At 50.9% G+C, this 12,673-nt stretch overlaps 1 protein-coding gene across 1 annotated transcript; it reads right to left on the reverse strand.

Moving 5' to 3' along the window:
* Positions 1-3,139: 3,139 nt before the first annotated feature.
* LOC141027303 (uncharacterized) lies at positions 3,140-3,838 on the reverse strand. The gene has a single exon (XM_073504298.1). It carries the CDS (start codon positions 3,836-3,838, stop codon positions 3,140-3,142), a length of 699 nt encoding a protein of 232 aa, XP_073360399.1.
* Between the last annotated feature and the right edge of the window lie 8,835 nt (positions 3,839-12,673).

Here is a 12,673-nt window from a genome sequence, read left to right on the forward strand (position 1 = left end):
TTGGTAATTGACGACAATCTCTATGGACTAATGGTTGCCTTGAGTTATATTTGAAGGTTTTGTCCATAGGCTTTTCTTGGAGTACATTTGTTGGTTTCAAGGAGAGTTTGTGATGACCAAGGTGCTATTCAAGGAATTACCTAAAGATTGGTCTTGTGAGAGGTTGATCAAGACTAAGTAAAAGAGTGAATCGAGTTGATCAACACACAAAGCATAGAAGATGTACCGAGAGGGATCAAGCGATCCCATGGTATGGTAAGCATTGTCAATTACGCTTTGTGTACTAACCCATGATCTTCGTGAGAGTTCTTTGTGGGGTTAGGTTGCGGTGTGCAAGTTCAAGGAAGCATCACGAAGAGATCAAATGCTTGAAGCTTGTCGTCCATTGTGGTAACAATGGACTTGTGAAGATGTGCGGAAGAGTGGCACACCCATAGTGGAGTATGGGGGAGCAATCAACTAGTCTTCATCAAGCCAACGCAATCAAGAAAGGTGGTCCAACTTGAGGGAGTCAAGATCGTCTTCATCTAGCTCAAGTGGACCATGTGCAAGGCATAGGTTTGCCCTTGATAGGTTTTCTATTTTACCGGTCTCATGATGGTAGTTGGGAGACCGGGTTATAGGATCGATTGTCGTACTATCAAGGGGGGCTCTCGATGAGTAGCTTGATCGTATCATTCGTAGAGAGCTCAAACCATTGCATCCTTGCATCATCTTTCTTGGTTCTTGTTTGCTTCTCTTTGTGAGTTTTGGAGCTTTTGGTCATCTTGTTGACAAGCTCGAGTTCATCAAAAACGGAGTTCACTTGCATCTTCTATGATGTTTTCGATCTTGCCGGTTATGCTCTGTTGGAGGTTTCACTCCTCTATGTGTTTTGATGCCACTCGTTGTCTTGTATCCAACAAGCTTGAGTTTGTTCAATTCGGAGCTCATTTGCAGAAGTTATGACAGTTCTGGTTTTATTGGATCCATCTATTGTCTTTAGCTGCATTTTGGAGGCATCCAAGTGCTAAAGCCTCTGTGGCGTGCGGTAGTATTGCTCAAGGGAGCGGTAGTACCGCTCTTGTGAGCGGTAGTACCGCTGCCTCTAGCCCAGAACGATGGCGCGCACGGAAGTAGGCGTGGAAGTAATTTTTTACTTCCGCGTCCTACGCGGTAGTACCGCACCTGGTGAGCGGTAGTACCGCACCTGGTGAGCGGTAGTACCGCTGCCTCGCCTCCTATCGCTGATTGCGTGCGGTAGTAGGCGCGGATGTAATTTTTTACATCCGCCCTTGCGCGGTAGTACCGCTCCCTGTGAGCGGGTAGTACCGTGCCACCTTTTTCTCGTAGCTAGCTCCAGCGGTTGTAGGCGCGGCAGTTATTTTTACTTCCGTGGTCGCGCGCTAGTTCCGCAAGGGCAGGCGGTAGTACCGCTCCTGCAGTAGTACCGCCCTGTTGCCCGTTTGCAGTGTTGTTTCATTCGGCTTCTGCCGCCCTAGCGGTAGTACCGCTCGTAGGAGCGGTTGTACCGCTCGGTGCGGGCTGTGAGCATAACGGTTGGATTTTTGACCACCTATAAAAGGGGGTCTTCTTCCCCAATGAACCTTATCCTTTGAGCTCGTGTTCTTCCCCCATTGTTGACCTTCTTCGAGCTTGCTAACTCTCAATCCCTCCATGGATTCTTGCTAGTTTTTTAGGGAAAAGAGAGAGGAGATCTAGATCCACATTTCCACCAATCACTTTCTCCTCTATGTGAGGGGAACCCCTTGGATCTAGTTCTTGGAGTTCTTGGTGTTCTCCTTCTTGTTCTTCCTCTCATTTTCCTCCCTAGCATTAGTTGCTTCGGTGGGATTTGAGAGAGAAGGACTTGGGCACTCCGTGTGCCCTTGCCATTGCATTTGGTGCATCGGTTTGAGTTCTCCACGGTGATACGTGGAAGTTACAAGTTGAGAAGCTTATTACTCTTGGGTGCTTGGTACCCTTGAGCTTGTTCCTCTTGGGTGCTTGGGCGCCCTAGACGGTTGGTGGTGTTCGGAGCTCAATCATTGTGGTGTAAAGCTCCGGGCAAGCATCGGGGTCTCCAATTAGGTTGTGGAGATCGCCCCGAGCAATTTGAAGGGTACCGGTGACCGCCCCCAAGGGTTGCCAAAGTGTACGAGTTCGGTGACCGCCCCCAAGGGTTGCCATTTGTACGGGTTCGGTGACCGCCCTCAAGGGTCCCTTAGTGGAATCACGGCATCTTGTATTGTGCGAGGGCGTGAGGAGATTACGGTGGCCCTAGTGGCTTCTTGGGGAGCATTGTGCCTCCACACTGCTCCAAACGGAGATTAGCATCCGCAAGGGTGTGAACTTCGGGATACATCGTCGTCTCCACGTGCCTCGGTTATCTCTTACCCGAGCCCTTTACTTATGCACTTTACTTTGTGATAGCCATATTGTTTCTTGTCATATATCTTGCTATCACCTAGTTGTTTATCTTGCTTAGCATAAGTTGTTGGTGCACATAGGTGCGCCTAGTTGTTGTAGGTTTTGTGCTTGACAATTAACCGCTAGGTTTATTCCGCATTTGTTCAAGCCTGAACTGTAATTATTTTAAAGCGCCTATTCACCCCCCCCCCTCTAGGCGACATCCACGATCTTTCAGCCTTTAAGGGTCCAATTTGAAACAAGGCATCCAAAATTTCCTTCTCCGAAAAGGGTGCACAAAGTTTAACATTGTCCTCCCTCGTTACCTTCGCCTCGAGAAGGTCTGTCACCGGGGAGCCATCAAGCGACCCATCAGCAGAAAACATGTTTTGAAAATACTCATTTGTAAGTTTGCCCATGGCTGCGAAATCTGAGTGTACCGTACCCACACTGTCAGTTAACTGACGGATCTTATTCTTTCTAGCCCTCCAAACAACTTTACTTTGGAAGAAACTGGTGTTACGATCACCCTCTTTGAGCCATGAAATTCTTGATCGTTGCAACCATAGCATCTCCTCTTGATATAAGAGCTCATTCATCCTGTCAATCACCATTCTAATATCTTGCATGTCTGCATTCATATTCATTAGCTCCTCTAGCTGCGATCATGACTTAGCAAGTTCGCGTGTAACATTGCCAAACTTTCTGCTCCACACGCCTAGGGAGGCCATGGTTTTTGTCAAAGCGTTCCTTAGCTGGGACAAGTCTGGACAACACCTACAGCTTCCCACGCCTCCTTTATGACTTCTGGTAGGGTCGAATCTCTTTCCCAGAAGACCTCGTAGCGACGGCAGCGCCCAACAGTAGGTCCTGGATCAGCCTCGCCCTTTAGCACTAGAGCGACGTGATCTGAACACGGCGATGGGACGTGCGTTACAGAGGCAAATGCAAACAGATTTCTCCAGGCATTTTTTGCAACCGCACGATCTAACCTTACTTTGACATTACCGGCGCCACTACTTTTGTTTTCATAGGTGAAAGGCACACCTTTGAAACCCAAATCCACCAGGCCGCATATTTCCAGAGCATCTCGGAACGCCAACATTTGCTGCTCAGACCTGGGAGACGCCGACATATGCTCGAAATTCCAAAGAGCCTCATTAAAGTCCCCGATAACTAACCACGACAGGTCATTAATATTTTTCAGATTCTGAAGCTTCGTCCACATCATATGTCTGCTTTCGACCCTCGGCTCCCCATAAACACAAGTAATTCTCCATTGTGCAGTCTCACCGTGCACCTGCACCAGAGCATCAATATGGCGCTCGTCTTTATCCAGAACCACTACGTCATAAGATTCATGCCAGTATAGGGCAAGACCACCGCTCATACCAATGCTATCCACACCACAAAAGCCTTTCACACCCAATCGGTTCCTGTATCTTCTCATCTTAGTTTCTTTTTGCCTTGTTTCGCACAAAAACACGAGCATGGGGGAATGCGACTGGCACAAAGTCGCAAGCTCTCGAACTGTCCGGGTATTCCCCCTCCCCGGCAGTTCCAACTTATGCAATTCATTGGGCCCGGCGGTCCTCCAGCACGGAGGCCGCCGAAGTTGTCAAAGCACTGTCACCGTCGTCCACTCCATCACCTTGCTTCTTTCTCTTCACAATAGGAACTTTCCCAGGGGTAGAATTCGGTTGAACTGCTCCACCACTATTTGCTGTCTCATCCACATTCTCTAACAATAGTATTGTGTTTGAAACTTTTCCCGCTAAATGCGGCATGCTTTGTCCTCTAACTGTTACTGACCCATCCATACTAATAAGCCTCTTCCGAGCACTCTTTCCATCATCGTCATGCCTTACGACATGATCAAACTCCATACTAGCTTCCCCTACGGCTTCTCCTCTCCCTCTGCCTTCTAACATCCAAGCTCTCCCACCTCTATCACCTCTCCCTCCTGCATTACTCCCTCTCCCTTCCCTACTCTCTCCTCCACGGCCGGCCCCTCTACCTGCTGCATTCGTCCACGCTCCACCCCTTCCTCCCCAGCCCCCACTTCCACCACCGGGTTCATTATTCCAATGCAGCCATTCTCCCCACTCGCAATCCCCTGGATCATGGATACCGTCTCCGCATTCCTCCACAACATGACCCATGCAACCACAAAATTAGTAGCAGAAATCCGGCAGTTTCTCATAGCTGACTGGGTACTTTTTTAATCCTTCAAGGTGATACGGACAACCCTCACCAACGGCTTGTTTACATCCACAAAAACCCTAACTCTGAGATAGTTTGAGGGGTTTATCTTCCCTTCATTAACCACTACTATAAACGGGGGCTCTCCCACCTTCTTTGCAACTTTCTCCGCTAATTTTTTCTCTAGTAAGGCCATCTGGTAGACCTTTAATTCTTGCCCATAATGGATACATGTTCAAGGCGTATTTTGCAACGTTGGTAAAACCATCATACTCCACTAACACAACCGGATCCCGACGAAATTGCCATGGTCCTCCTTCCATTACCCGCTTCCAATCCCCCAAACAATGACACTGAGCAAGGAATAGATTAGGTCCCTTAACATTGAAAGTGACTCCTTGTGCGCAAGTCCAAGCGTTCCTCATGGAATTCAACAAAGCTGCTTGACTAAACGGACGTAGGGTATGAACCCTAAACAAGGCCAGCCACCACACCTCACTGATCAGCTCATCCACCTCTCCTGACAGATCTAATTCCTCTTCCTCCTCACCCTGCAGCTTCAATCCTTCAAAGGCATCCCCCAAATCTGGGTACGGGCCATATTGATCCCAATCTGCCTCTTCTTCATCCTCTCTACCTGCATCATGTACCTCCTTCATCGGGTCCCCCTCAATCTTCTCCTCGTCCTCTATGGCCGAACGGCCTCGATGATCCTCCTCGCCCGCGCCTTTACCAGCACGGCTTCCTCCCCCTCGATCTCCCTTCGGACCCCATCCTGCATCTTCTACGAGTTACTAGTCTTCCATGCCGCCCTAGATCGTCGCGCTGGCCTGGAGCGATGTTCGCCGGTCCGACCTGACGAGATCTTGGTGGTATCTTCGGTGACTAGCGGCGTCGCCAGAGGAACGGGTGGACCCTAGAAAACCCTAGGGGAACGCTCATCGGCCAAAGATTTCTTTCCTTCCCAGCTGATGTTCACCGGTTATCATTACCCTGGAGTTTCCCACCCCCCGGCGTGAGGCCGACTCGTCCCGAGGTCAAAGCTGAAAGCGAAAACTACGTACACGATACACAGACGCATGCAAATCTGGGCAGCGAGAATTTCAAACGCAAGGACGTTGTGGTCTTATGGTGATTATCCTATCTACTTATATGATGAGTCGATATCTATATCCTATCCTACACGTACCGACGTACGTACTCTCTCTGTTTCAAATTACTTGTCGTAAAAATGGATGTATCTAGAACTAAAATACATCTAGATACATCCATATTTACGACAAGTAATTCGAAACAGAGAGAGTAGGTGCCATGACAACTCTAGATATATGTATATGGTCCGTCCGTGCAACTGGATTGTCCTTGGAGAGTACGTACTGTGGGTCGGTCCTGGCGTGACCACGATGTGCGTCCACACACAACACACATAAAAAAAGAAGTCCTCCTTCGCGCGGCAACTTGTAAAGAAGAAACGCCAAGGCTGTCAGAGTATAGGCACGTCTTAGTCGGGCCGACGTACCTACGGTGGGCCTGTACGTGGTTCAGTCGATTTTTCTTCTATATACTCCTTTTTTTTAGATCATCTTCTATATACTCCTCTAGCTGCTAACTTGCTGACGCACCCTCTCCAATCGCGTCATGATCACAGGGGCCTTTGCACATAAATTAGCGTAATCATACGCACTAAACTAATGATCTATTCTCCCCGTCAGAGGCGGGCCTACCAGGGGGACTCACAACGGGCATGCAGTAGTTTCCCGGCTGCCCCGCGACGTCACCGCCATGCACCGTAAAAGCATCTCCAGCCGCGCCCCCAACAGCCCCTTCCCAGGCGACTTTTTTCACGCCGGCACCGAAAAACGCTCCAGTCGCGTTTTCAGGACGCCGAAATTCGCCGGCTCGACCCGTTTTTGGCCCAACGATCGCAGGTCGAACCCGGCGCACTGGGGGGCGCTCGGGGGCTCCGGCGTAAGGGAAAAGTATGCCTGGCCCACATCGTCAGGCGAAAAGTCAAGGCTATCGTCCAGATTCGCCTCCTACACCCCGCGCGCTCGGCCGCCACCCGACTGCCACCCGACTGATCCCGCCGCCGCCCACCACCGCTAGATAGACCATTCCCCGCCGGAAAAGAGAAGAGTTTCGCCGAGGCAACCTCTCCAACATCGGCTGGGCGATTTTTCCGGCGTTCCGGCCGTGCAGGGGCAGTGTAAGCGGGTGCGCGCCCACCGCACCCGCAAGGTGTTCGGCGATTTGCCTGCTCGGCAATGGACTCAGACAACAAGGAGGCGCTTGCCGCGCTGCTGGAGGAGGAGGTTGATGCCGACGTTCAGGAAGAGGAACATCTCATGGTCCTCGCCGCCCTCGCCTTCCTGCCGGCGAGCAATGAAAAGCCGCGGCGAGGTGGCTCGGCGCCGGGGCGGATGAAAGCAAAGAACCGACATCGTCTCGAAGGCTACTGCATGCTCTACTCTGACTACTTCGCCGATGCTCCACTGCACGACGACAAAGTATTTCGGCGCCGTTATCGGATGAGCCGAAAGCTATTCCTCAGGATTGTGAATTCCATCCGGGAGTTCGACAGCTACTTCAAGTGCAAGAAGGATTACACCGGTAAACTTGGATTCATCTCCATCCAAAAGTGCACGACAGCGATGAGGATGCTTGCATACGGAGCTCACGGTGATTCACTCGACGACTATGAGTGCATGGCCGAGTCTGATACGTCTCCGTCGTATCTATAATTTTTGATTGTTCCATGCTAATATTCTACAACTTTCATACACTTTTGGCAACTATTTATATTATTTTTGGGACTAACATATTGATCCAGTGCCCAGTGCCAGTTCCTGTTTGTTGCATGTTTTATGTTTCGCAGAAATCCCATATCAAATGGAATCCAAACGGGATAAAAACGGACGGAGAATATTTTTTGAATATTTGGAGAATATGGGAAGAAGAATCAACGCGAGACGGTGCCCGAGGGGGCACGAGGCGGGGGGGCGCGCCTACCCCCCTCGTGGGGCCCCCGTAAGGCGGTTGCTGCTATTCTTTTGCCGCAAGAAAGCTAATTTTCAGGAAAAAAATATCGGCGAAGGTTTCAGTCCAATCGGAGTTACGGATCTCCGGATATATAAGAAACGGTGAAAGGGCAGAATACCAGAACGCAGAAACAGAGAGAGACAGAGAGAAATATCCAATCTCGGAGGGGCTCTCGCCCCTCCCATGCCATGGAGGCCAAGGACCAGCGGGGAAACCCTTCTCCCATCTAGGGAGGAGGTCAAGGAAGAAGAAGAAGAAGTGGGCCCCTCTCCCCCTCTCTTCCGGTGGCGCCGGAACGCTGCCGTGGCCACCATCATCATCACCGCAATCTTCACGAACACCTCCGCCATCTTCACCAACATCTCCATCACCTTCCCCCATCTATCTACAGCGGTCCACTCTCCCGCAACCCGCTGTACCCTCTACTTGAATATGGTGTTTTATGCTTCATATTATTATCCAATGATGTATTGCCATCCTATGATGTCTGAGTAGATTTTCATTGTCCTATTGGTGGTTGATGAATTGCTATGATTGATTTAATTTGCTTCTGGTTATGTTCTTGTCCTTTGGTGCCCATCATATGAGCGCGCGCGTGGATCACACCATAGGGTTAGTTGTATGTTGATATGACTATGTATTGGAGGGCAAGAGTGACAGAAGCTTCAACCTAGCATAGAAATCGATGCATACAGGATTGAAGGGGGACCTGTCGTGGAGTTGTCACGGCAGATGTCCTCGAGCTAGGACTTAGTCGTGGAGCCATCGCAACTAGGAAGCTTGAAGGGGTTATGCGGGACAAGGAACACGAGGGTTTATACTGGTTCGGCCCCTTACGGTGAAGGTAAAAGCCTACGTCCAGTTTGAGGTGTTACTGATTAGGGTTACGATCGCCAGGGAGCTAAACAGCTATGCCCGGCTCTCGATGAGATTGTTGTCCCCCTTGAACCGCTGCCGGGTCGTCCCTTTATATAGGGAGGCTGACGCCCAGCAGCCCTTAGAATCCCGGCCGGCTCATAAGAGCGTCCGGCTCGGACTCTAAACTATACTTGCCTTACACTACAAGTCTACTATAATAATGATTGTAACTACAGGCCCTAAACTACATCCGGGTCTCAGCCCATCTCTGGCCCATCGTCTTAAAACTTGGCTCCGGGCTTTTGGCAATGACCATTCGAGTAACCCGGCCCCTCCTGGCGGGTGACTCTAAGGTCTATGTCCTCAACATTAGGCCCCAGATTGATTTGAGCCGGCTCATGTCAATCTTCAACTCTTCTGACAGAAAAAGTCTCCGGCTTACCATTTATGTGAAGGCCATAACCCGGAGTGACGTCATCCTCTGGACTCCAGATAATCCGCCATGACGTCATCCTCCATTAAGTCCGTTTTTTACTCCGCCAGATCCGCAACGGATCTTTGCTTTACTGTCATTCGGAGAATCGAGGCGTCGTGGGGGGGAGATAATCACGCCACGGTCTCCTTGAATCTCGCGCCCACTTATGACTTCGCCTTATAAATAGGCCGGCCCAACGTGCTCTTCTCATGCTCCCTTTCTTCCTCCTCGCGCCGTCGCTCCTCTGCCCGAGCTCGTGCTCCGCCGCCATCGTCTCGCCTCCGACCTTCGTCAACCTTGGTCGCTGCATCACCCTGACTCGGACCAGACAAACGGCGGCGACTCCCGCACCTCTTCAGCTCCGGTAAGTTCTCACCACCCCGTAGAGTAGATCTACAGTAGGGTTCCTCCAGTTCTTCATAGTTCGTTGCGGCCTGCGGTAGTTTTGTTTTTTACCACCCTTCTCTTGATCTTAACTCTGCGTAGAACCACTGCGGTAGAGGTTTGAGACCCATTTCACCTGCAAGAAACCCTCCTTTTACTGCATAAGAACCGTGTTCAACCTCAAGAACTTCTCCTGCCTCTGTTTTTTAGGTCTAGAAAATTTGCATTTCACCCGACCATTTTGATCCAAAAAAGTTACTGCAAAATGTGAAACCTGTTTTACCACACTTAGTAAAAACTACAGCCCTTGAATCTTGGCGGCTTACATTTCCGGCTTAAAGAAAAACACGCGCCGTAGAACCTCCCGGTTTAGAGAGAACCATGCTCTGTAAAATCCTCCGGCTTAACTGCAGTAAAGCCGTAAATAACCAATTTACTCCGAACCCCTGCGGCTTAAATAACCCACCGTATCTGAATATATATCATTAGTCCCCTTCATAAGCCGCCATCTTAGTTTGAATGATAATCTCCGGCTTACAATTAACCCGAACACTTTTCTCTTTATCATAGACCACCAGCCTTCACCATGCCTCCCAAGGCTCCCATCACTTGCAACTGGATGAGATCCAACATCACTGACGAGACCCTGGCCAACTTCGCTAAGTCCGGATATCTGCCCAAGAAGGAAGTGATGTCCTACCGTGCCCCTGATCCGTCAGAAGAAAGACCACAGCCGAGGGACGGGGAGGTAGTGATCTTTGCGGACCATATGAGCCGGGGCTTCGCACCGCCCGGCTCAAAATTCTTCCGGGACGTGCTCAACTTCTTTGACCTTCGGCCTCAGGATATAGGACCTAACTCCGTATCCAACATCTGCAACTTCCAAGTCTTTTGTGAAGTGTATCTTGGAGAAGAGCCGAGTCTGCTGCTCTTCAGAGAGCTGTTTTATTTAAACCGCCAAAATGAGTGTGCCAACGGGCCAAGTCTGGAATTAGGCGGCATCTCCATCCAGCGGCGTAGGGACTGTCTGTTCCCTTACGCAGAGCCGCCGAGCCACCCTAAGGACTGGAATATGACTTGGTTCTACTGCCAAGATACGTCCCCGGTAGATGAGAACCCGCTGCCCGGCTTTCGCCCAACGCGCCTAGAACCGACTCATCCGCTATCCGACAAACTGACTGCCGCGGAACGCCAGCCTCTGCTTCCAACGATCAATAAGATCAAGGCCCTGCTAGGCAACGGTCTGAACGGAATTGATCTGGTCCGGGTCTGGATCTCATGGCGGGTGATCCCATTAAGCCGCCGCCCTGGCTTAATGTGTGAGTACACCGGGCGAAAGGATGACCCGCAGAGGCACAGTCGCAATGATCTTCCAGAAGACGTTGCCGAGGAAGAGACCAAGGCTCTTCTAAACGAGAGCTTGGCAGATTGCGGAAGAACCGGGCTAGCCCCCTTCTGCAAGATCAATCCAGCCCCAGCGGTAAGCCGCTGACTTTAACCTTTCAACTTCTTTTGCATGTCACCTCGATCTGAACCATTTTAAGAATTCCTTGCTGTATTTCTCAGGCTGATGATAAATTCTGGCGGGTCAAGTATGACCATGAGGCGGCCAAGAAGGCCAGGAAGGCGGAGAAAGCCGCCAAGAAAACCGCCCCTCGCAAAAAGGGAAGCAGACCCACTGCTTCGGAGCTACTGCAATTAAGCGACAGCTCCGAGTCAGAGGTAATCCTTAAACCTTTAAAGTCTTGCTATATTTGTCATTTGTTGCTGTCCGCCTTATCAACACTTTGCTTATTGACAGGATGACACCGGCGCCAGTAACCCGGTGGTTGAAGAGGTAATGTCACTTTCCTCCGACTCGGAGCCTTTGCCACAGCTGAAAGTCCGAAGAGTAACCCGGAAAGTAAGCTTTTCACATCCATTAGCTCATCAAGACCCTCAATTTCTTTTGAAGCAGCAGGTTCACGAAAGCCGGCGTCACACCCGGGCCCGCAAGGACACCGACCTCTCCGCCGGGTTACCCGACGCAACAAGGAAGCGTCGCACTGAGGTTTTTTCTCACCTGTACCCTTTTCATCCGTTGGCGGGTGTCATCCGTCAGCCACTCAACTCTTCTGACTCCAATTATCAGGAGACCTCCCCCTCTTCGGGTGACTCCATGCAGTCAAGTCTGCGGGCCTTCAAGACTGCACCCGGGTAATAACAATCTCCTTACATTATCTGTCTGTATTTACTCTTTGTATGCCTAACACTTCTGCCTTTTCAGTGCCCAGGCAAAGCTCACCAAAAGAGCAAAGAAGACCAGGTCAGCCGGAGTGCCAGACTTGCCTGAGCCGGAGGCGACGGCTCAAGAGCCGCCAGCTGCCTCCGCCCCTGAAGCCACCACTCCAATGGACACGGCGCCTGAGGCCCGTGCCCCGACTACCAAGACAACGACCGAAGCTTCGGCTAACCCGGAGGCCTCCGGCTCAGCTCCACCAGCAGATGACCCGGACGTGGTAATCACCCGGATGGAATTCGTTGAGCCGGGGAGACCGACCGCGTTGGCCAAATGTTCCGCGAAGGGGGAGTTACTGCAGCCCCACCGGGTGAACCTGGACCTCTCCGGCTACACCGACTTGAGCATTGGAGAGCTCGTTTCTGGCTACATCAACCAAGTCCACAAGAGCCGGGACGCCGAGGTTGCCATGGTCAACCAGATCCAGCAAAAGTCCGAGGTACCCTTCTGCTGTCTTCTTACTTTTCTGCATAGTTACCTTTGCCATGCTAGCCCCCAAGTCGATGACTTATACTTGAATATGTTGTAGACATTAAGTTCCGGCTTACGCAACTGAGCCAGTAGTACGTAGATAGATACGTTCAATATGCATTAGCCCCCAAGTGCCAAGTGCCTTTGCTTGGAAAGCGCTTGGGACTTATGTAACAACTGTTACTTAACCCGGAAACACATGCAGGCTGTTGGCAAGAAACTAGAGGCGGACCTTGCGGATATTAAGAGCCGGCTGAAGACACAGGAGATGGAGACCCGGAAGGCAAACGCCAAGTTTGTGTCCAGCATCGCCGCTCAAGAGAAGCTAAAGACCGAGTTTGACGCTGAGCGGAAGGCCTGGGCTGAGGAGAAGGCCGCACTGGTGACCCGGGCGGAACAGGCGGAGAAGGCGCTCTCTGAGAAAACCACCGAGCTCTCCGGCCTAAAGCGCCAGGTTTCCCAAATGGTAGCCGCCATCTTCGGTAAGTCGCCTCACCGGCTTTCATCAAGTCTGTATATGTCATGATTCATCCTTGTCACCGGCTTATCTGATCTTGTTAAACAGGTCCCAGGAGTGT

Source organism: Aegilops tauschii, chromosome 7 (assembly GCF_002575655.3).
Source record: "Aegilops tauschii subsp. strangulata cultivar AL8/78 chromosome 7, Aet v6.0, whole genome shotgun sequence".
Taxonomy (NCBI): domain Eukaryota; kingdom Viridiplantae; phylum Streptophyta; class Magnoliopsida; order Poales; family Poaceae; genus Aegilops; species Aegilops tauschii.